Source organism: Jaculus jaculus, chromosome 2, assembly GCF_020740685.1.
Source record: "Jaculus jaculus isolate mJacJac1 chromosome 2, mJacJac1.mat.Y.cur, whole genome shotgun sequence".
In the NCBI taxonomy this organism is placed as follows: Eukaryota; Metazoa; Chordata; class Mammalia; order Rodentia; family Dipodidae; genus Jaculus; species Jaculus jaculus.
In genome coordinates, this window is record NC_059103.1 from 74,750,230 (window position 1) to 74,775,674 (window position 25,445).

The 25,445-nt window shown below is 43.8% G+C and overlaps 1 protein-coding gene across 1 annotated transcript; it reads left to right on the forward strand.

Moving 5' to 3' along the window:
- The first annotated feature begins 232 nt into the window (after positions 1-232).
- Positions 233-24,288, forward strand: Mcm4 (minichromosome maintenance complex component 4). The gene is made up of 17 exons (XM_045144270.1): positions 233-335; positions 435-517; positions 795-959; positions 1,644-1,807; positions 1,898-1,999; positions 5,195-5,287; positions 5,372-5,467; positions 7,833-7,971; positions 9,887-10,107; positions 12,805-12,925; positions 15,629-15,888; positions 16,743-17,108; positions 17,538-17,665; positions 18,743-18,950; positions 21,020-21,248; positions 22,963-23,096; positions 24,085-24,288. The coding sequence occupies exons 2-17, from the start codon at positions 448-450 to the stop codon at positions 24,175-24,177; spliced, it is 2,589 nt and encodes an 862-aa protein (XP_045000205.1). The 5' UTR covers positions 233-335; positions 435-447; the 3' UTR covers positions 24,178-24,288.
- The last annotated feature ends 1,157 nt before the right edge of the window (positions 24,289-25,445 follow it).

Consider the following 25,445-nt stretch of genomic DNA (forward strand, 5'->3'; position numbering starts at 1 on the left):
CGACGCGCGCAGCGGCGAGGAGGAGCAGCCCTCCACGAGCACAGATCAGAGCGAGGGCGCGCGCTTCCCGCGAAAACCCAGCGTGGCTGCAGGTCAGCCCAACCCTCTCTGCGGGTAGAGCCCAGCGACGCCCGCGGTGCGTCCCGCGGGAGGCGGCTCAGTCCTCCCCCGTAAGTGCGTAGTGGCGCCTTCCGGGGGCGGAGCCACGCGCGAGCGCTGCAGTGATTGGTGGGACGCCGCCCGGAACTACGGCTGTTTGGCGGGAAACGTGGGCTCGCGCGCGCGCTCTAGCAAAGCTGCAAAGCGCCGCTAGGTCGGGAGCTGAACGCAAACAGGTGGGCCTCTTAAGCTGCGAGCAGTCCGCGAGATCGTGGCGCCGAGCTCGCACGCGGGGGGTCGGGAGAACGCAACGCGAGTCTGTTTCCTGTCCGCAGGTTCCCAGGCACCATGTCGTCCCCGGCGTCCACTCCGAGCCGCCGCAGTAGTCGGCGCGGCAGGGCCACTCCGACCCAGACCCGTGAGTTCCTTCTCCTCCCCGCCCCCCACTTCCGCCCCGTGCGCCCCAGCAGCTGAGCGTGCCTCTCGGCTGGTGGTGTAGTGCCCGACCCTGAGTAACCTGCCCCTCTATGCATATAGGTAGATTGCCCCAGCACCCATCTCCAATGCGTTAACAGACCCACACCCGTTTGCCACGATTCCATTTTCCTCTCACTTGTTAAGTAATCACACTTCTCAAAGAAGCAAACCCTGAAAGACCAAACATGAGTACTGATAGTTTTGTTTTCTGTGACAAGTCCGAAGTGAGGAAACCAGGTCGTCTCCCAGTCAGAGACGGAGAGGCGAGGATTCCACCTCCACAGGAGAGCTGCAGCCTATGCCCACCTCACCAGGAGCCTTCCAACAGAGTCCTGCTGCACAGGATACCTTGTTTTCCAGCCCTCCACAGATGCATTCCTCAGGTGGGTTTCTGAAGAACTGGACTATGCTGTGGTTGATAGTGAAGATGATTCTCCAGCTAGTCAGGTTTACTGGTTTGATCATGCTGCAGTGCCTTAGCATTTCTTCTGTGTGAGCGAGAAGGATCTTTACCAGAAGAGCTGGAGAATAAAATAGAGTCGATACAGATTAGGGCCTAGTGAGCACAGAAAGCATCTTTTTTCCACTTTTGTGGAGGAGGGGCAGCGTGTGTATGTTTTATTGTATGTGCAGGTGAATATGCAGGGGTCAGAAGTTGAAGCTGAATGTCTTCCCTAGTCACTCTCCGCCTTACTTTTTGAGACAGGGTCTCTAGAGCTCACTCATTTTACTCCACTCAAGGGGCAACAAACCTCCAATGTTGGGATTATAGCCCCACACTCCTACACCCAGCATCTTATGGGGATGCTCAGGTCCTCTTAGTTGCAAGGCAAGCTCTTTACACACTGAGCCATTTCCCCAACCCTTGTGCTTTTCTTTTTTTCCCCCTTGTGCTTTTCTAATAGATCTTTTAGTCCTCAAAATCTCAGCCATCATGGAGTATGGTAAATATTTAGTTTATTACATTTCCATGAAATGTAATAAATGAAACATGAACAGAAAACATGCTGAAGTTGAGTTTTATGTGTTACTAAGATGTCATGGTAAACTTTTACATTTTTTTGTAGCTATTCCTTTGGACTTTGATGTTAGCTCACCACTGACATATGGCACTCCCAGCTCTCGAGTGGAAGGAACCCCAAGAAGTGGAGTCAGGGGCACACCCGTGAGGCAGAGGCCTGACCTGGGCTCAGCACGCAAGGGTCTGCAGGTGGATTTGCAATCTGATGGAGTGAGTACAAAGCAGTCACCTAATAACATCATCAGTCAAACATAAAATGGGTGATTCCTTTAACATGTTTTGTTGTGTTTTGCTCTGTAGGCAGCAGCAGAAGATATAGTGGCAAGTGAACAGTCTCTAGGCCAAAAACTTGTAATCTGGGGAACAGATGTAAATGTGGCAACATGCAAGGAAAATTTTCAGGTGAGTTGTATGTGCAAAAACTCATTAAAATGCTGGGAGAAAGTGTTTGTAACCTCTATGTTAGAGGCAGATTGTGAGTGCTGAGTGAGTCATGAGGCTGTACCTCATGGCAGCATTGCTAATAGTGGTTCAGGATTCTCCTTGCTCACCTTAGATCCACAACATCCCTTCCTCTCCATCAGTTCACTGTGCCTGCTGGGAGGGAGGCAATAAGTATAGATAAGTCAGTCAAGAATTAGGTAGCAGATTATTGGAGATAGTTTTGTTTTTCATTTATTTATGAGAGAACAGGTGTGCCAATGCCTCTTGTCACTGCAAATGAACTATAGACACATGTGCCACTTTGTGCATCTGGCTTTACATGGGGACTGGGGAATTGAATCCCAGGCTAGCAAGCTGTGCAAGGAAGTGTCTTTAATTGCTGAGCCATTTCCACAGCCCTGAAAGATTTTTGATCCAAACATCAACCAAACCATATGGGGCATTTTTATGACTAAGACTGCCCAAATGGGCTATATAATTTCCTAATCTGGGATACAACTGGATAAGAACAATTTCTGTGCCTTGACACCGTATGTGTTGAGGGTCAGCTGCAGCTATATTTATAATATCACAAAAGAAGTAACATTTTTAGCACTAAAGAACTAGGAGAAAGAGTCTCCAGCATGGTCTACCAGTTGTCATCACAGGAAATAAATACGATTTTATCTATGTCAGAGAAATCAGAGAGAGATGAGGAATACTGACTCCATTCTTGTGGGTATTTTTGGTTTTGTAGAGACCAGCACATGCACAATTAGGATAGACATTTCATCTTTGTTTATTTTTATTTATTTGTTTATCTGAGAGCAACAACCAAAGAGAGAAAGAGGCAGATAGAGAGAATGGGCGCACCAGGGCCACCAGCCACTGCAAACAAACTCCAGACACTTGTGCTCCCCTTGTGCATTTGGCTAACATGGGTCCTGGAGCATCAAACCTGGGTCCATTGGCTTTGCAGGCAAATGCCACAATTGCTAAGCCATCCCATCCAGCCCAAATAAAATATTTTTTTAAAAAAGAAGATAAGCTAACTCGGGCATAGTGACGCATGCCTTTAATCCCAGCACTCAGGAGACAGAGGTAGGAGGATTGCTGCGAGTTCGAGGCCACCCTGAGACTCCATAGTGAATTCCAGGTCAGCCTCAACTAGAGTAACACCCTACCTTGGAAAAACAAAAAAAAGAAAAAGAAGATAAGCTGGGTATGGTGGCGTAGACCTTTGATCTCAGTATTTGGAAGGTAGAGGAAAGAAGAACACTGAGTTTAAGGTCAGCCTGGGCTAGAGCAAGACCCTACCTCAAAAAGAAAAAGATAAATGACATAGGCCTTGTGTATTCTGTTGAGGGAGGCAGACATTGAACACCAGATAAACAGGGTCATTTTGGATAATGAACATGAAGAAAGTAATTGCAGATGAGATATCTCTGTATCCAAGAGAAGAATTGTTGAGTTATTGGATTTGCATGTGTTACTACCGGTTTGTAAGGTGGTGGTTGCACCAAGCGACACCCATAGCACCATATATATATGAGAAACTTCTTCCCTGTTCCTCTCTGGTGTGGTGGATAGTTTGAAGAATTCCATCCAGTGGCACCACCAAGCCACATGGAGGTAAGAGTTTCAAATTCCAAATACAGCCATGAGGAGCCTGGGCTTCTCACACCCAATGATAAAGTAGGTTGTCCTGAATATTAGCAAGAGAACTTAGGGCCCCACCAGCAGTGGACAACTAGCATTTCTTATTTCTTGTCATGCAAAAAGGACTCAGAAACTGATCTGTTCAATTCTGTCTTTGAAGATGACAACAGTGGTGTTTCATTCAGGCTGTGGACTTCTTGTCAAGAACCTGTTATGGGCTAGAGAGATTGTTTAGCCATTAAAGTGCTTACCTTTGAAGCTTAAGGACCCAAGTTGGATTGGCCAGTAGTACCCATATAAGCCAGATGCGCAAGGTGGAACATGCATCTGGAGTTCGCAGTGGCTGGAGGCTCTGATGTGCCCATTCTCTCTCCTTTTCCCTCTCTCTCCCACCTTCTCTTTCTCAAGTGAATGAAGAAAATATTTATTTTAAAGAAAAGAGAGAGAGACTCAGAAGGCATCATGGTGCTAGAAAGAAGTGACTGGAGCCGGGCGTGGTAGCACATGCCTTTAACCCCAGCACTTGGGAGGCAGAGGTAGGAGGATTGCTGAGAGTTCAAGGCCACCCTGAGAATACATAGTGAATTCCAGGTCAGCCTGAGCTAGAGTGAGACCCTACCTTAGAAAACCAAAAAAAAAAAAATGAAGTGACTGGAGTACTCAGCACTGTAATATCTCTATCACACCTTCCAAGGCTCAGGGTCTATTGCAGAAGAGGGCAGAAAGAATGTAAGAGCCAAAGGAAGGATAGGACTCCTTACAACATGCTCCCCCCAGACACAAAATGTCCTGGATATCCATGACCTTACAGTGCCTGATACTACCTACACAAGACCATCATAATAGAAGGAAAAGATCATGACATCAAAATAAAAGAGACTGATTGAGATAGGGAGGGGATATGATGGAGAATGGAGTTTCATAGGGGGAAATGGGGGGAGGGAGAGTATTACCATGAGAATCATGGAAGTTAATAAAAATTGATGCACCAAATAAAGAACCTCTTGTGTACAAAGGGACCCTGTCATTTGACCCTGCTCTATCTTACTGGAGGGATTACAGTGGGACTAAATTGTTAAGTAATTTTTAAATCAAGATTTGTGGGATACTTTTGTTTTGTTTGGAGTCTCACTTTAGCCTATGCTGACCTGGTATTCACTGTAACCCCAGGCTAGCCTCGAACTCATAATGCTCCTACCTCAGCCTCCAGAGTGCTGGCATTATAGTATTTTAAAGGGAAAACTAGCACAGCACTTTTATGTTCTTGGCGGGGAGGGTCATAGGATTCATGCCATTCAGGTTATGATGGCTATAATCCTTGCACTTGAAGAAGACATAAGAGGACTGTCTTGAGTTCAAAGCTACCTTGGAATATGTGGTGAGACCTTGTCTAAAACCAAAAAGAAAAAAAAATAGTAATGCTTCTGTACAAATAACTATATACAGCTTCCTACATGTTAATAATAGTTAAATGATTCCCAGATTGATTAAATGTAGTATTTTTCCATTTCACAGAGATTTCTTAAGCATTTTACTGACCCTCTGACTAAAGAAGAAAATGTTGGCATAGATATTACTAAACCTTTGTACATGCAACGGCTTTCAGAGGTAATCAAAGATTATTTACAAATTATAGTTTTAATGTTCTAAAGTAAAACTAGTAAGTATGACTTAACTCATTTTATCTCACAGATTAATGTTATAGGAGAGCCATTTTTAAATGTCAACTGTGAACACATAAGATCATTTGACAAGAACTTGTATAGACAGCTTATTTCCTACCCACAGGTAAGAATTTGTTTTTTATTACCTTTTAAATCATAGTAAATACCTATAAGGGATGTGTCTAGAAAGCAGAATTTTTGTTATACCATGTGATGTCTCTAAAGCTTGAACACTTTAGAGAAAACCGTGTTTAACCTCTTTTATAAGTGAGCTTGGGGCTGTAGAGCTTGCTCAGAGGCTAAGGCATTTACCTGCAAAGCCTAATGACCTGGATTCAATTCCCCAGTACTCACATAAAGCCAGATGCACAAAGTGGTGCATGCATCTGGAGTTTGTTTGCAGCAGTTAGAGGCCCTGGCATGCCCATTCTCTCTCATGTGTGCTTGCAAATAAATAATATTTTAAAAAATAATAAGTGGGCTTTTTTGTCCATGCTTTAGTGTTTGTCATGTTGACATGGCATAGTTTAATTTGTAGTGTTTCCTAAAATAATCTTGCCAGTGATAGTTTCTTGGATTTCATGAAGTAAATTATCTTTTGTTGAACATAAAAGATGAAAGAAACTCTCATAGAAGACAAGATGGACTTCAATTCACTGTGTTGGACAGGCTGGCCTTAAACTGATCCTTGGCCTTCTGAGTGTCATCATGCCCAGCTCAAAATAAATTACCTTAAGGGGAAATATTCCATAAGTGCATTGTGTACTTCCCACCACCCTTAAAATATATTAACCATGGTATAGTCTTTTAGATAGAAGTATTTATACCAACTATTTTGCCTAGGAATATACTTTAGAGACAAGCAGGCTTAGGGTTTTGAATCTTGGCTTTGCTGTTTGGTAGCTGCATAATTTTGGTTAAGTTTCTTAGCCTCCCAAAAATGTTTTGTGGGGTTTTTGTTTTGTCTTCTGCAGGTAGGGTCTCACTCCAGCTCAGATTGACCTGACCTCACTTTGGAGACTCAGGCTGCCCTCGAACTCACAGCAATCCTAACTCTGCATCCTGAGTGCTGGGATTAAAAGACATGTGCCATAATGCCTGGCCTATTTTAGCTTTCTTGTTTTTTTGTTTTGTTTTGTTTATTTTGTTGTTGTATTTGAGAGCGACATAGAGAGAGAATGGGCACACCAGGGCCTCCAGCCACTGCAAACGAACTCCAGACGTCTGTGCCCCCTTGTGCATCTGACTAGCGTGGGTCCTGGAGAATCGAGTCTCAAATCAGGATCCTTAGGTTTCACAGGCGAGGGCTTAACCGCTAAGCCATCTCTCCAGCCCCTGTTTATTTGTTTTTTAATGTTTCGTTCACTTATTTGCAAGCAGAGAAAGAGGAGATGGGCATACCAGGGCTTCCTGCCACTACAAACAAACTCCAGATGCATGTGCCACTTTGTGCATCTGGCTTTGCATGGGTGCTGGGAATTTGGATCTGGGATAACAGGTTTTGCAACCAAGTGTCTTTAGTCACGGAGCCATCTCTCCAGCCCTGTTTGTTTGCTTGCTTTTGCTTTTAATATATTTATTTACTTGAACTCTAGACACATGTGCCACTCTGTGCATCTGGCTTTATATGGGTACTGGGAAATCAAACCTAGGCCAGCAGGCCTTACAAACAGGCACCTTTAGGCGCTGAGACATCTTTCCAGCCCCCAAAAGCTGTCTTTCGATCTGTGCAATGAGAATCATTTGTTAGAATAATTCATGTGTTTTATTCATATCATTTCACTATGGAAGAAAATTAAGATGTAAAAACATGAATTAAAAAAAAATTTCTCAATCTAGAGAGATGGCTTAGTGGTTAAGGCCTGTGAAGCCTACGGACTCAGGTTCAATTCCCCATTACCCATGTAAGCCAAATGCACAAAGTGGCACATGCATCTTGAATTCATTTGCAGTGGCTGGAAGCCCTAGTGCGCCCATTCTCTATCTGCCTGCCTCCCTCCCCCCCTCTTTCTCTCTCACTCTCGCTCTCTCGCTCGCTCTCTCTTTCACACACACACACATTTTGTTAAAATAAATTTTTCTTTCATTACTAGCCAAAGCATATAACAATGCACTTTCACATACTACCACATTTAACCCATGTGAAAGTGTACAAAGAAAAGATAATTCAGGCTGGCAAAGGTTTGAAAATAGTATATATGTGTGCTTCTCTTGGGCAATTTTTGCAATGATTCCGTTTCTGTTTGTTTTAGTTTTATTTTTTTAGACAGGGTCTCACTGTACCCCAAGCTTACCTGCATCTCACTATGTAGCCCAGGATGGCCTCGAACTCATAGAGATCTTCTTGCATCTGCCTCTTGAATGAATACTGGAATTAGAGATTTGCAACACCACACCTGGCTGTTCCTTTGTGCTCATGAAATGTTTCTTTCTTACATTCCAAGATAAGAGTGCAAACATAGCTTGGTATCTTATATTTGTTTCTACAGGAGGTTATTCCAACCTTTGACATGGCTGTCAATGAGATCTTCTTTGACCATTACCCTGATTCCATCTTAGAGCATCAGATTCAAGTAAGACCTTTCAATGCATTGAAGACAAAGAATATGAGAAACCTGAATCCAGAAGGTAATATATTTAATAATAAGACAAAAATTTCTTACATGAAAATAAAAGTCTTCATTGAAACTCTTACAGGTGATACTAGATGATAAATGGACAAAACAATAGATTCATGTATTCTAACTTAAATAAAAGATTTGGGGTTGAAGAGATGGTTTAGCAGTTAAGGTGCTTACATGTGAAGCCTAAGGACCCAGGTTCTATTCCCCATTACCCATGTAGGTCAGATGCACAGGTGATGCATGCTTTGGAATCCATTTGCAGTGGCTAGGGGCTCTGGCACACCCAATCTTTCTCTCCGTTTGTGTGTGTCTGTAAGAGTTGGAAGTTGAAGGTATGACTAGGGTGCTGGGAAGATGGCTCAGCACAAGTATTAGTTTGAGAACCTTGCAGCCTGAGTTCAGCTTTCCACAGCACCTACATAAAGCCAGAAACACAAGTCTGTAATCCCAACATACCTACCACAATGGGAAGCAGACAGGAGAACCCAGAAGCTCCCAGACCAGCTAGACATGTGCATGCAGCAATAAAACAGTACAAAAGACCCCGTGTCATGAGGTGAAAAAATCGGGTAAACACTCCAAGGTTGTCCTGACCTCCACACACATATGTGCCATGTTAAGCATGCACCTATACACAACACATGTTTTTTAATTGATGTGACTATTAACCATTTGGTAGACATTTGCTTAGTCATTATAGAAAACAATATCCCCACCCTTGAAGTTTAGAAACAAATTCTAGTTTGGGGGATAGGGAAGAAGGCTCCACAGTTAAAGGTGCTTCCTTATAAAACCCTGGGTCAATTCCCAAGCCACCCAGTTAAGCCAGACTCAAAAAGTGGTGCAAGCATCTGGTGTTCATTTGTAGAAGCAACAGGCCTGTTGCAGTCCGGTTCGCATTGCTGGTAGAAATCACCCAACCAAGAGCTGCTTCTGGTAAAAACAGATTTATTTTGGCTTACAGGCTCGAGGGGAAGCTCCACGATGGCAGGGAAAAACGATGGCATGAGCAGAGGGTGGACATCACCCCCTGGCCAACATAAAGTGGACTACAGCAACAGGAGGGTGTGCCAAACACTGGCATGGGGAAACTGGCTATAAAGCCCATAAGCCCGCCCCCAACAATATACCCCTTCCAGGAGGCATTAATTCCCAAATCTCCATCAGCTGGGAACCTAGCATTCAGAACACCTAAGTTTATGGGGGACACCTGAATCAAACCACCACAAGGCCCTAATGTGATTACACACATGCATACAAATTTAAGTTCGAGTTTGGCAAGTAAAATATTAGAAGAATAAATAAATAGAACAGAGCAGAAGGCATCAGTCTGAGCCTCAGCGAAGGAGCAAAGTGCTAGGTCTATGAGGGAAAAATTTATGGTGGGAGAAATTTACATGAAGAAATTTGTGAAGTATGGAATTCATTCTAGACGGTGAAGGAAAGAAAGAAGGTAGGCAGGCAGAAAGGGCTATATAAGCACTACGATATGGAGGGCTGAAGCAGGGATTTTGTTTGGTAAGCAGTGTTTGAGTGGGGCTGAAAAGCCTTGGTCCTAAACTGCTGGGAATGCCAGCAAAGAATCTAGATTTATTTCAAAATTGATATGGCACCAGGAGGAGAAAGATTTTTGTCACTCTTAGAGTTTGGTGAAGTTCATAAATTAAACTATGCAAGGTAAATTGAAAGGCAGAGTGTGACAGTGACTCATTGTGACATTAGGATCTAGTGTTAAAGAGGACAAAAGACGGGACTGAAAGGGTGTCCTAGTCCTGAGGATACCCAACCAGCTGTTCATGTCAAGTTAACAGCGTCCTCAACACCTCTGTGTAGATTAAGATCCTACTTTGGTGGGAGAGCCAGGCCTGGCTGGGTTGAGATTAGTAGCTGATAGACAAGCCAACCTCTCTTCCTTGTAGACATTGACCAGCTCATCACCATCAATGGTATGGTCATCAGGACATCCCAGCTGATCCCCGAGATGCAGGAGGCCTTCTTTCAGTGCCAAGTGTGTGCCCACACCACCCGAGTGGAGATGGACCGTGGCCGCATTGCAGAGCCCTGCACTTGTGCCCGCTGTCACACCAACCACAGCATGGCGCTGATCCACAACCGCTCCCTCTTCTCTGACAAGCAGATGGTATGTGGCTTTTCTGTACCCAGGGTGGACCTCCCCAACAAATACTTGCCTTTGTTCTGCCTCTGTCTGATTCCTCAGCCAAATTTAGTTTGTCACTCTGGCCCTCAACCTTCATAAATGACATTCAGCTTTTTACATTCCTTTGGGGGAGGGCACTGGGGGTTTAAGGTAGAATCTGACTCTAGCCCAGGCTGACCTGGAATTCACTCTATAGTCTTAGGGTGACCTCAAACTCATAGCTATCTTCCTACCTTGGCTCCCAAGTACTGGGATTAAAGGCACACACCACCATGCCTAGCTTCAATTCCTAGCCCAACAAAGTACCTTTTTTTTTTTTTTTTTTTTAATGAGAGAGAGAATTAGTGCACCAGGGCCTCCAGCCACTGTAATCGATCTCCAGATGCATGTGCCCTCTTGCATGCTTGCCTTATTTTGTGCGTCTGGCTTACATGGGAACTAAAAACTTGAACATAAGTCCTTAGGCTTCACAGGCAAGTACTTTAACCACTAAACCATCTCTCCAGCCCTCCATTCCTTTTTGATGGTAGATGTTTTGATAAACACTTCCAGCTGGAATATCTGAAACATACTGGGCTCCAGCATTGGAACTTGGTAGCCTTTTACTACCAGTGAATACCAGTTCAGTATTTCATGCTCAAAGCTGTTAAAATGTTCCCATCACTTTAGAAGTTAACAGATCAAATTGGCTTGCTGTTTGATAAAATAAATCAGATTTAGTATTAATTACTTTTTTGGAAACTATGAGAGGGTTTAGTGGTTAAAGGTTCTTGTTTGCAAAGCCTGACAGGCCAGGTTTGATTCCCCAGCACCTGCGTAAAGCCAGACACATAAAATGGCACAGGTGTCTGCAGTTCATTTGCATTGGCAAGAGGCTTTGAAGAATCCATACCCTTGTCTCCCCTTGTCTTTCTCCCCAGATAAATAAAAATATTTTAAAATAAATATGTGATGCAGGCTGGAGAGATGGCTTAGTGGTTAAGGTACTTGCCTGTGAAGCCTAAGGATTCCTGTTCATATCCTCCAGATCCCAAGTAGCCAGACACAGGAGTGATGCCAGCATGCCCACAAGGGAGCACATGTCTGGAGTTTGTTTACAGCAGCTGAAAGGCTCTGGTGTGCCCATTCTCTCCCTGTCTGTGTGTGTCTGTCTGTCTGTGTCTCTCTCCCCCCCCCCCGCCCCCCTCTCTCTCTCTCTCTCTCTCACACTCACTCTCTCCCTCCCTCCCTCCCTCCTTCCCTCCCTCTCTCTATACCTCTCTCAAAAATATAAATAAAGCCAGGTCTGGTGGCACATGCCTTTAATCCCAGCACTTAGGAGGCAGAGGTAGGAGGATGACCGTGAGTTTAAGACCACCCCAAGACTACATGGTAAATTCCAGGTCAGTCTGGGCTTGAGTGAGATCTTACCTTGAATAACTAAAAATAATAATAAATAAATAAAATACTTGATGCATTAAAGTTGGCATATGAGAACAGATTTGCCATAATATTTAAACAGTTGTTTTTAATATTTCTATACATTTGAGAGAGGAATAGAAAGAGAAGCAGATAGAAAGAGAATGGGCACACCATGGCCTCTAGCCACTACAAAACGAGCTCCAGACGCATGTGCCCCCTTGTGCATCTGGCTTATGTGGATCCTGGGGAATCAAACCAGGGTCCTTAGGCTTCGCAGGCCTTAACTGCTAAGCCATTTCCCTGGCCCCCTATTTAAACAATTTCTTTGACAATGGGAAGCAGTGCTAAGAGTTAGAAATAGAAAACAATAAAGCTGTGACATCCTTAGAACTAGCTGAAGGGAGTCACCATCCCTAAGCATCTACATTCCACTGCCTGAGGGCCATGTAGTCTTCAACTGTTTTGTTTCTGTCTACTGTGTTGTCTGTCCCCCTCCTCTCCATGAAAGGGGGAACTTTATTCACTCTGAACCAACTTTACAGAAGGCAGGTACTTACTTGTTACATGAGTGGATGTAGACAGACAAAGCAAGAATCTGTGAGTGTGACGCTGAATAGATTGATGGCTTAGCAGATAAGCCACTTGCCTGCAAAGCCTAATAACCTGAGTTCAGTTCCCCAGTACCCACATAAAGCCAGATACACAAGGTGTCACATGCGCCTGGAGTTTGTTTGCGGCAGCTAGAGGCCATGGTGCATCCATTGTGTCTTCTCCATCTCTCTCTGCTTGCAAATAAATAAATATTTTTAAATGCCTAATGGTTGGCCATAAAACGTGTGCTTTGGGCCAAGCTTGGTGGTGCATGCCTTTATTCTTTAATCTCAGCAGGGTTAGGAGGAGCTCTGAATACCAGATCAGTCTGGGCTAGAGTGAGACCCTACCTCAAAAAAAAAAAAAAAAAAAGGTAGCTGGGCGTGGTGGTGCATGCCTTTAATACCAACACTGGGGAGGCAGAGGTAGGAGGATCACCGTGAGCTCAAGGCTATCCTGAGACTACAGTTCCAGGTCAGCCTGGACTAGAGTGAGACCCTACCAGTTTGAACTACAGATAAACATTTATGCAAAAGAAGTGAAAGATGTTAGGTATTAAACATAGTTATGTCCAGGCTGTGCAGTGGCATGCAGCTGTTTGGGGCATTTTAGGGGTGATCCTGGTTTTTAGTTCATTTGTTTTCTGCCCTGCTTTCTTTCTCAAGTTTTCTCTTCATTGTTATTCAGATCAAACTTCAAGAGTCTCCTGAAGACATGCCTGCTGGACAGACACCTCACACAGTTGTCCTTTTTGCCCACAATGATCTTGTGGACAAGGTTCAGCCCGGGGACAGGGTGAATGTCACAGGTAAGAATTTAGGTTTGGACAACAGGCCAGGATGTCTGTCCTGCTTTTAATGTTCCTTTAGTGAGTCATTCAACTTTCATTGATTCACTGGGCTGGGGCTGCGTCCACTATCTATTGCCAATGTAGGTCTTATGTAAGTAAGTACCAGCTTTTTAAGTTACAACTATAGCCTAACACTGAAGCCATTCAGTTTTTTACAGACTTGGATTTTGGAATGCATTGTCCTGGTGGTTCCTTGCCCCTTGCTGTATAGGTCTCCTTATGTTTGTGTCAGATTGGTAGTGATAGTGCCAGGAGGAAGCAGCTTAAGAAAAAGTCTGGTATTGATAGGATTTGATGTGTGCCAACAGCTCAAAATAACACCAACTCAGGAGTCAGGAATAATTTTCCACATACAAGTGAACATTTATTCAGAAAAGAACAGGACAGAGCATTTTGCTTGCACAAGAGGAGGCTAATGTAGATTTGCTAGTAGCTACACTACAGTACTGCAGTAATAGTGGCTTCAGATTCCAGATCCTCTCTCTCCTTGCCAAGAGTGACCTTTCCACAATGCTATCTGGGTTTCACTCTTTCCACACTTTGGAGGCATTTTTGTCAGTGGGTGGAAGGTAAGAGTATCAGAATTGTTCTTCACAGTGGAATTGAGTCTAAAGAGCCCTGGCTTTAGGGGCTTAGGACTGCAGTCTGTCTATTCCTCCATCAATCTGGATTTTCATCAGCATAAAACTAGCAGAAATCACAGGCAATCTTAAGCTGTAAATATATGTGTAGTAGTGGAAGTTCATGCAAATTCTTGTTTAGCCTCCCAACTGTCCTGAAACGTTTAGTACTTTAGGCTAGTTTTCTCAAGTGCAAAGTGAACTTAATATGCTTGAGCATGTGAAACTATTTGGACAAAGCAAGCGTTTCAGAGACTTTTAAGAATTTCAGTGATTTTCTGTAGAAGTGAATCACAGCAGGTCCCTATAGGAACATAGCTGGGACACTTAAGATGTCATTAATACACCTGTTCCTCATCCATCTAGACATAAATTATAATCTAGTTTGTATTCTAAATTTGTTATATGTAAGCTGGTTTTTCTGTTTTAAATCTTGATCTGATGAGTAAGGATCTTGGTCTGTGCCATCAGGATGAGAAAGAGTGAGATCTATTTAATCCTCAAAAAGCAGTAGGAAAGCTGGGTGTGGTAGTGCATGCCCTTTAATCCCAGCACTCAGGAGGCAGAGGTAGGAGACTCCATAGTGAATTCCAGGTCAGCCTGGGCTAGAGTGAGACCCTACCTCATAAAAAAAAAAAAAGAAGAAGGCTGGAGAGATGGCTTAGTGGTTAAGGCGCTTGCCTACAAAGCCTAAGGATCCAGGTTCAATTCTTCAGGTCCCACATAAGCCAGATGCACAAGGTGGCACATGCATCTGGAGTTCATTTGCAGCTGCTAGAGTCCCTGGCGTGCCTGTTCTCTCTCTCTTTCTACTCTCCCCTCTCCCTCCCTCTCTCTGTCTCTAATAAATAAATAAAAATAAAAACTTTTTTTTTTAAGTCAGTAGCAGGGCTAGAGAGATGGTTAGGCAGTTGAGGTACTTGCCCATAATGACTGGAGTTCAGTTCCCCAGTACCCACATAAAGTCAAATGCACAAAGTGGCACATGTGTCTAGAGTACGTTTACAGCATCTAGAGGCCCTGGTATACCAGTTTTCTTCCTCCCTCCCCCTCCCTCTCCCCTTTGAGTCCCGCCTGAGACTAGGTAGTGAATTCCAAGTCAGCCTGGGCTAGAGTGAGACCATACCTTAAAAACCAAAAGAAGCCGGGGGTGGTGGTGCATGCCTTTAATCCCAGCACTCAGGAGGCAGAGGTAGGAGGATTGCCATGAGTTCGAGGCCACCCTGAGACTACATAGTGAATAAAAGAAAGAAAATAGCATCAGAACATGCATATGTACACTGTTAAGCCCAGCATTTGAGAGGTAGGAGAATTGCTGTGAGTTTGAGGCCAGTATGGGACTACAGTGAGTTTCAGGTCAGACAGGGTAGAATGAAACTTTACTTGGAGGGGAAAAAGAAATGAGCAACAGGACAGAATCAGCCTAGAAGTCAAGATTTCTAGTTTGAAATCCAAAGTTAACATTCTGAGCATTTTGCCTAGGAAAACAATACTACTATATATATTACTGATTACAGCAATGAGTCAGGCCTTTTGCTGGAACCAGTCCACTTTCATTTCACATCCAGAACAGTTGTGTGCTAAGCAGTTAGGCACAAATAGCTGCCCAAGGTCACACCTAACACTTGGATATGGGCAAACATACATTTAACTTTTTTTTTTTTTTTTTGGTTTTTCGAGGTAGGGTCTCACTCTAGCTCAGGCTGACCTGGAATTCACTATGGAGTCTCAGGGTGGCCTCAAACTCATGGCGATCCTCCTACCTCTGCCTCCCGAGTGCTAGGATTAAAGGCATGCACCACCACGCCCAGCCAAACATACATTTAGATCTGTTGTTCTAAGAACTTGTTTCTTTCCAAGAGTGCCAGGAAATTTGCATTGTAGGCCTGAGGCCTCATCCTAAAATGCTCACAGAGCTGTGATGGAGGCTAAGGTGAGCTGGATTGCTTAACTTGGTGTTGCTCATTTTCTGTTCTGACCGCTGAATATGCAGATGAAGAAGCACAAAGATAAAAAGTGTTTCTCCTGGATGTGTCCTCAGGCATCTATCGAGCAGTACCTATTCGAGTTAATCCAAGAGTGAGCAACGTGAAGTCTGTCTACAAAACCCACATTGATGTCATTCATTATCGGAAAACGGATGCAAAACGCTTGCATGGCCTGGATGAAGAAGCAGAACAGAAGCTTTTTTCAGAGAACCGTGTGAAGTTGCTTAAGGAACTTTCCAGGAAGCCAGACATTTATGAGAGACTTGCTTCAGCCTTGGCTCCCAGCATTTATGAACATGAAGATATAAAGAAGGTAATGGATTTTTTTTGTTTGTCTGTTTGTTTTGAGAAAGAGAGGAAGGCATGTAGAGAGAGAATGGGTGTACCAGGGCCTCCAGCCAGTTCAAACAAACTCCAGATGCATGCACCACCTTGTTCATCTGGCTTACATGGGTCCTGGGGAATTGAACCTGGGTCCTTTGGCTTTGCAGGCAAGCACCTTAACCACTAAGTCATTTCAGTAATGGAGTTTTTAGCTTGGGATGGGGACTTCTTATTTGGAAACAAGTAGTATAAAAATCTATTTGCAGCCAGTTGTGATGGCACATGGAGGCAGATAGAGGAAGATCTGGAGTTCAAGGCAAGCCTGGAATATGTGAGACTCTGTCTCAAGAAGAAAAGGTTGGAGGGAACACTTTCAGCTTGGCATGGTGGCCTTTAGTCCCAGCACGTGGGAGGCAGAGGTAGGGAGATCACTGAGTTCTAGGACAGCCTGGGACTACATAGTTCCAGGTCAGTCTGGAGCTAGAGTAAAACTCTACCTCTGGGGGGCGGGGGGGGGGGGGAGCACTTTCATGCTGCTAATATCTCCCAGGAGTAAGAGTTGTTTTCTGTGTGGCAAAGCAAAGCTCTGTTCTCTGCCTTGAATATAGGTTGAGTGTTACAACTTTGTGGCCTATGTACTCATCCTTGCACTGAGCGCATTCATATTCTTAAACATAAGAGGTCACATAGGGTCAGAACAGGGATCTGCGTGAGTAATGGTCTTGCATGATATCACATACTTTGTATATCTTCAATCAATAATTTAGAAAAGTGCCTCTGAAGTTTAAGGCAACTTTGTTACTCTGCAGTACATAATGTTTAGTTTTTTTGTCATCATTTTAGGGTATTTTGCTTCAGCTCTTCGGTGGAACAAGGAAGGATTTCAGTCACACAGGAAGGGGCAAATTTCGTGCTGAGATCAACATCCTTTTATGTGGTGACCCTGGCACTAGCAAGTCCCAGCTGCTGCAATATGTGTACAACCTGGTACCCAGGGGCCAATACACATCTGGAAAGGGCTCCAGTGCTGTTGGCCTCACAGCCTATGTGATGAAAGACCCTGAGACAAGGCAGCTGGTTCTGCAGACAGGTGCCCTTGTCCTGAGTGATAATGGCATTTGCTGTATTGATGAGTTTGACAAAATGAATGAAAGTACAAGATCAGTGCTACACGAAGTCATGGAACAGCAGACTTTGTCCATTGCAAAGGTGAGTCATGATTGCCACTGTGACTTCAAACATGGTTAGACATGTGGTTCCTTGACATGAAGCAGCTGCAGAGCTGTTAGGTATAGCCTTACCTAGTTTAACTTAAGGAAACATCAGTGCTTTTAATATCACATTTCAGCAAAACCTAAGCATTTTCTACAGGGTAACTAACCTCTTACCTTTTGTACTGTTAACTCACTGTTATGTGGTACTTATGAACTTGAGTTAATGCTAGACATGCCACAAGTGTTTGCTCTTAGAGATGCAGCACACACCTATCTGAGCACAAGACATGTCCTCATGAGGAAGCCAGTGAAAGTGACATGGCTTTTGGCTAGGGAATGAGGCTTAGCAGGCGATCAGGTGAGGATGGCTGTCTTCCTTGCCAGCATCAGGGAAGGCTTCTAACTGTACTGTTTTCTTTGGTAGGCTGGGATCATCTGTCAGCTCAATGCACGTACCTCTGTCCTGGCAGCAGCAAATCCCATTGAATCTCAATGGAATCCTAAAAAAACAACCATTGAAAACATCCAGCTACCTCACACATTGTTGTCAAGGTAGTAAATCTTTTTGTAAAAAGTATTTCATTTACTAGAGAGAGAGAGAGAGAGAGTGAGTGAGTGAGTGAGTGAGTGAGTGAGTGAGTGAGTGAATGGGCACACCAAGGCGTCTAGCTACTGCAAACAAACTCCAGATGCACGTGCCACCTTGTGCATCTGGTTTACCTGGTTCCTTGAGAGTTGAATCTGGATCCTTTGGCTTTGCTGGCCAAGCCATTTCTCTAGTCCTTTTTTGGTCTTTTTGAGGTGGGGTCCCGCTGTAGCTCAGGCTGACCCTGGAATTCACTAGGTAGTCTCAGGATGGCCTTGAACTCACAGCAGTCCTCCTACCTCTTCCTCCCAAGTGCTAAGATTAAAGGCATGTACCACCATGCCTGGCTTAAATCATTTTTGTAAAGCATGCTTTTGCTTATTTGTGGGATTTTCAGCAGGGAATTGAGAAGAAAGTAGATCGAGCCTCTGTTAACAGTTTCTTTACTCCATGTACAATGTTTTCACATCTGGTTTATCAGTGTTCTTCATGGCAGCAATTATGTATTTAATTGCCTAAAGTCTTTTGTTGTTTTCTGGTGGTGCTGGGGATTGAATGTAGGGCCTCGTGCTATCTCTAAGCCCCTAACAATTTTTTTTCTCAAAATAGTTGAAATTATTTTCATCCAAATCTTCCAGTCCTCAGACTTACAGTAACTTCCCTGATAAAAGCTTTACTTTTCTTACTCACTTGTTATCTTGGCAAACCTAAGGATGGGTCAGGTTGATTGGCCCTTTTGCAGTGCAGTAATATTCTTTCCCCTGGCAACTCTCATTGAGGCCACCATCAATGCAGTCTGATGCAGTCAAAAAGCCTTAGCCAGGCGTGGTGGTGCATGTCTTTAATCCCAGCACTTGGGAAGCAGAGGTAGGAGGATCTCTGTGAGTTCGAGGCCACCCTGAGATTACATAGTGAATTCCAGGTCATCCTGGACTAAGTGAGACCCTACATTTGGTGCGGTGGGGGGAGAGAACAAACACTTCTGTTTCTAAATATGTTGGTGCACCAACTAAGAAGACATTGTTTTTCCTCCGTCTTCTCAGGTTTGATCTGATCTTCCTCATGCTGGACCCTCAGGATGAGGCCTATGACCGGCGTCTGGCTCACCACCTGGTTGCGCTGTACTACCAGAGTGAGGAGCAGATGGAGGAGGAATTCCTGGACATGGCAGTGTTGAAGGACTATATTGCATATGCACACACCACCATCATGCCCCGGCTGAGTGAAGAGGCTAGCCAGGCTCTCATTGAGGTAATGAAACCTAAGAAAAGGTTTCACTGAGCCTGTCGACAAGTGTCAGGTCAACTAATATCCCCTTTACACTATGAATTCTTTTATTGAGTGAGTTTTCCATAACACTCTTTTCTCCAGTGTTAAAGGGAGAAAACTTACATAGTATATTTTTTATGCTTAAATGCTTTTCTTGTTTAATATTTATTTTTATTTGCAAGCAGAGCACAGAGAAAGAGAGAATTGATGCACTAGGGCCTCCAGTTGCTGCAAACAAATTCCAGATGCATGTGTCACTTTGCGTATGGCTTTTCATGGGTTGTTAGATTTTGCAGGCAAGCTCTTTAGCTGCTAACCCATCTCTCCAATATTTTTGTTGTTCTGTTGCTGGTTTTGTTTTGGGGGGGCAGTTGGTTTTTGGTTTGGTTTTTCGAGGTAGGGTCTCACTGTAGCTCCAGCTGACCTGGATTAACTCTGTAGTTTCAGGGTGTCCTCAAAGATCCTCCTATAAAGGTGTGCACCACCACGCCCAGCTCTCCACCAGTGTCAATTTATGTATCTGGGTTATTTTATTGATTTGCAAGCAGAGGATCTATAGAGAGTATGGATGCACAGGTCCTCTAGCTACTGCAGACACACTCCAGATGCATGTACCACTTTGTGCATCTAGTTTATGTAGGTACTGCACAATTGAGCCCCGGTGGTTAGGCTTTGCAAGCACCTTAACTGCTGAGCCATTTCTCCAGGCTCCATTTCCTAGTTTTTAAAATTTCTTTGTTTATTACTTATTTATTTGAGAGTGACAGACAGAGAAATAAGGGGAGAGAGAGAGAGAATGGGCGCGCCAGGGCTTCCAGACACTGCAAACGAACTCCAAACACGTGCGCCCCCTTGTGCATCTGGCTAACGTGGGTCCTGGGGAATTGAGCCTCGAACCGGGGTCCTTAGGCTTCACAGACAAGCACTTAACCACTAAGCCATCTCCCCAGCCCATTTCCTAGGTTTTAAAAATTAAACTGAGTGTGGTGGTGCATGCCTTTAATCCCAGTACTTGGGGGCCAGAGGTCAGAGGATCACTGAGAGTTTGAGGCCAACCTGAGTCTACATGGTAAATTCCAGGTCATCTTGGGCTAAAGTGAGACCCTACCTCGAAGAGAAAAAGAATCAAACTAAATGGCATTTTAAATTAATGCTTCTCTACTCAGGAGCAGCAGTACACAATGGCGTGTTCTTTGTTTTTTCCTGAGGTAGGGTCTCACTCTAGCCCAGGCTGACCTGGAATTCACTATGGAGTCTCAGGGTAGCCTTGAACTCATGGTAATCCTCCTACCTCTGCCTCCCAAGTGCTGGGATTAAGGCATGCGCCACCATGCTCAGCCACAATGGCATATTTAGGTTGAGTGCTTTGATGGCTTTTACATCCCAACTGAGCTCCATGAGGATCAAAGGTAATTTTTTATTTATATTGTGATGGAAATAAAATCTTGTCATTACATATAAAATTAGTTTAATTTCCCTTTACGACATCATCTTTTACATGCCTCATTAAATAGATCTGTATCTAATACCCAAGTCTTTTTATATGGATCCACTGGTTCATCCTCTTTTCAGCCTTGTTCCCATCATGCCATATCCCTTTCCTCTGCCGCTGTGCTTCTCTCTGTTCTCTGTGTGTGTTGGTGCTGAGGATTATAACCAGAGCCTTTGTAACTTCAGGCAACATTCTTCTGAGCTATCTCTCTATCCTTATAGCCTCTGTTCTTCATGTCTATGCTAGATGTCTCTAAGAAGTCTTCCCAAGTGTTTTTCAGGTGTTTCTGGCATCACTATACATTGATGTCATGATTCTTCTCTAGATTCTCTATGGTCTGGTCTGTGCGCATGTCTGTGTATGTGTCGGGTTTCACCACTTAGTAAGTTCCAAGGCCAAGGACCACATCCAATTTGTGATTGCCCACAGTGCCTCCACAATGGAAAATACAACCAGGCATGGCATACGTTTATTCAGTGGAACCCTACCTCTTCAAGTTTAACCATTAACCAGGTTTTTATCACCAAGGCATTTCACTTGTTTCCTCTGCCTGCTTTAGGCTTATGTAGACATGAGGAAGATCGGTAGCAGCCGAGGAATGGTTTCTGCATACCCTCGACAACTAGAGTCATTGATTCGCTTAGCAGAAGCCCATGCCAAAGTGAGATTTTCAAACAAAGTGGAAGCAATTGATGTGGAAGAGGCAAAGCGCCTCCACCGGGAGGCTCTGAAGCAGTCTGCAACTGATCCCCGGACTGGCATTGTGGATATATCCATCCTCACTACAGGTTTGTGACTTTTGAACAACAACAATAAAAAAGAACTTTAAAAAAGCCGGGTGTGGTGGCGCACGCTTTTAATGCTTTTAATTCCAGCACTCGGGAGGCAGAGGTAGGAGGATCACCATGAGTTTAAGGCCACGCTGAGACTCCATAGTGAATTCCAAGTCAGCCTGGGCTAGTGAGACCCTACCTCTGGGAAAAAAAAAAAAAAAAAAAAGAACTTTAGCTGGGCATGATAGTACATACCTTTAATCCAGCACTTGGGAAGCAGAAGTAGGAGGATCACTGAGTTCTGGGCCGCCCTGGGCTAGGGCAAGACACAACCTTAAAAAAAAAAAAAAAATTCTAAGTTATATTTATTTATTGGACATTACAGATTTAAGCTGATACCTAGATTTTGTTGTTGTTGTTTTGCTTTTTTTATTATTCATTTAAGAGAGAGAATGGGTGCATCAGGGCTTCTAACCACTACAAATGAACTCTGTATATGTGTGCCACCTTGTGCATCTGGCTTTAAAACAAATTCTATTTTTTTAATTTTTTAAAAAATATCTTATTCATTCATTTGAGAATGAGAGGAAATGGCAGATAGAGAAAATGTGCACCCCAGGGCCTTTAGCCACTGCAAACACATGCAAACATGCACCACTTTATGCTTGCATGGATACTGGGGAATTGAACCTGGGTCCTTAGGCTTCTCAGGCAAATGCCTTAACCACTAAGCCATCTCTCCAGCCCTAAAACTAATTCTTAAATGTTCTGGGACCAGGGCATTTTATTGAAAGCTGCCTCGTACCCTGTATTCTCCTTATAAAAATATGCAGGGTATGCCAGGCATGGTGGCACATGCCTTTAATCCCAGCACTTGGGAGGCAGAGGTAGGTGGATTGCCATGAGTTCGAGGCCACCCTGAGACTACATAGTGAGTTCCATGTCAGCCTGGACTAGAGTGAGACCCTACCTCGAAAGAAAAAATCATGCAGGTTAGGGCTTTGGAAGATGCTCAGCAGTTAAAGCACTTGCTCAAAAAACCAGATGCACAGTTTTCGTTTGCATTAGCCTGAGGCCCTAGTGTACCTATACATATTGTCAAATACATACATACATGCATACATAAACACACACACACACACACACACACGATACTCATGTATAATTCTAAGGGGATTCTGTCTCCTTTGCTGTCTTGGTGCCTGTTAGTATCCATTTAAGGAGAGCCAGACACATTGCCTCACAACTCCATTGCCTGTTAGTAGTAGGCTGAAGCAGGGGGTCCACTTGAGCCCAGGAATTCAAGGCAAGCCTAGTCAATGTGGGGGGGGGCATGTTAATTCCTAATAAACATGATAATGCCTCCTTCGCAGGCTGTAGATTTTCTTTCAGTGACAACTAGCTACTGATGAACAAAAACTCCTGTTTTGTTTTTAAAAGACTTTATTTATTTGAGAGAGAGAAAGACTAGAGAATGGGTGCACCAGGGCCTCCAGCCACTGCAAACGAACTCCAGATGAATATGCCACCTTGTGCAGCTGGCTTACATGGGTCCTGGGGAATTGAACCTGGGTCCTTTGGCTTTGCGGGCAAGCACCTTAACCACTAAGCCATCTCTCCACCTCCTCCATATCTTTCTTGACAATGTTACTGAATTTATAGGAGCTTGGAACATTTCACTTGCTAATGAAAGAAAAATTTCTTTTTTTTTTTTTTTTTTTTTAACTAGGAATGAGTGCCACTTCTCGAAAACGGAAAGAAGAATTAGCAGAAGTATTGAGAAAACTTATTTTATCCAAGGGCAAAACACCAGCTCTAAAATACCAGCAACTTTTTGAGGATATTCGAGCACAATCTGATACGGTAAGTGTCTATGTATGTGTAAGTAATAAATGCAGGTAAAAATAAGGGAAAATGGGGTTGGAAGGATGGCTTAGCAGTTGAGGCATTTGCCTGCAAAGCCAAAGGGCCCTGATTTGATTCCCCAGGACCCACATAAGCCACATGCACAAGGTGACACGTTCGTCTGGAGTTCATTTGCAGTGGCTGGAGGGCCTGGCATGCCCATTCTCTCTCTCTCTCCCCCTCTCCCTCTCTCTCCCTCATTCTCTCTCTCTCTCTGTCTCTCTATCTATCTTTCTCTAATTTTTTTTTTTTTTTTTTTTTTTTTAAGAATAAAGGAAAGTGGCTGGGCAAGGTATTGCACTTCTTTAATGCCAATACTCGGGAGGCTTGAGGTAGAAGGATCACTGAGTTTGAGGTCAACCTGGGATACAGTGAGAACCTACCTGGAAAAAAAAGGAGTCTCCTTTTATTTTTTGTTTGTTTTCAAGGTAGGGTCTTGCTCTAGCCCAGGCTGACCTAGAGTTCACTATGTAGTCTCAGGATGGCCTCAAACTCATTGCAGTCCTCCTACCTCTGCCTACCAAGTGCTGGGATTAAAGACATGCACCACTACGCCCAGACGGGTGTTCTTTTGTAAATAATGAATTGTTCAGTGAAAAGAAGTTTGGGTCAAATGCAGCCTTGCTTATTTAGTGAGGGGGGAGGAGGTTGTGGGGTTTTTTGTTGTTGTTTTTATTTTTAAGAGAGAGAGAGAGACTGTTAGGTTAAGAGGGGGAAAGAATATAAAGAGCTACTGCCCATGAGAAGCAAGAACAATGTAAAGCCCACCTGGAGATTATCACCTTTTCAGTGACAGGTTTCTTTCTGGGCGGTATCTCAAGAATCTCTAAGGAGGGATTCAGATTGAGTTCAAGGACAAAAAGATAAAGGAAGGCACTCCTTACTGCAAGGGCAGTTAAAGAAAGGGGGGTTTGACATATACTTGTTTTCATTCTTTTCCCCAAAGGCAATTACCAAAGACATGTTTGAAGAAGCCCTGCGTGCCTTGGCTGATGATGACTTTCTTACAGTGACTGGGAAAACTGTGCGCTTGCTTTGAGGCCATCAGAGCCATGCAGCCTGTGGATCAGCCAGTTGCTGCTGTTGTCAGCAATGCAAATAGATTCTGAAAAAAGTGATATTTGCTTACATAAAAGTTTTCTAACCTGGATTGGGTTTTATTCATATATGTATTTACATTTTAACATTTTAAGTGAAATGTTCCCATTTTATCAGCATATACAGTAGAGATTATTCTCCTGACATACCCCCTTTTTTAAGCACATTGCTTCTGTGTGTACATAAAGAGCAGCAACTCATTCTGTGTGTGTGTGTGTGTGTGTGTGTGTGTTTTCTGAGGTAGGGTCTCACCCTAGTCCAACTCTGTAGACCCTGGCTGGCCCAGCAGTCCTCCTTCCTCTGCCTCCTGAGTGCTGGGATTAAAGGTATGTATTACCTGGCTCTGTGTACACGTGGCCCTTTTGTAGCACTTGAGTGTAAAATTATTTAGAGGCTTTTTTTCATGACTATTAGATCAGGAATTAGTTGGGAATTATTAGGTTCCAAGTTGCTACTTGACCCTACCTGTAAAATCTTTTTCTAAATAAACAGCAGAAGAAAAAAAAAAGCCTGGTTATCAACCATTATTTCTCATTAAGAACAAAACTTTAAAGCCAAGTGTGGTGGCACATGCCTTTAATCCCAGCACTCAGGAGGCAAAGGTAGAAGGATCACGATGAGTTCAAGGCCACCCTGAGACTACATAGTGAATTCCAGAATTCCAGGTCAGCCTGGGCTCAAATGAGACCATACCTCTGGGGGGAGGGGACTTTAAATACTGTACCCTTGGACATCCATAATGCTGCTTTATAGGCTATCTAGAAAGAAACCAAGAAATAATGAATTTTTATGTATTTATGAGATAGAGACAAAGAGGCAAGCACAGAGAGGGAATGTGCAGGCGTGCTCTGGCCTCCTGCCACTGCAGATGAACTCAACAAGTACCCTAGGCCACTGAACGATTGCTCCAGCCCTGAGTTTCATTTTAATTGGATCACACAGTATGAGTTGACTTAAAAAAAAAAAAAAAAACTTAGAATCAATTTTCACCTATTAAAGTATCTATATGCTGGGTGTGGTGGCACATGCCTTTAATCCCAGCATTCAGGAGGCAGAAGTAGGAGGGTAGGAGGGTCTCTGCAAGTTCAAGGCCAGGCTGAGACTACATAGTGAATTCCAGGTCAGCATGAACTAGAGTGAAACACTACCTCAAAAAAAAGTATCCATAGATATAGTTGGGCATGGTGGTACATGCCTTTAATCCCAGCA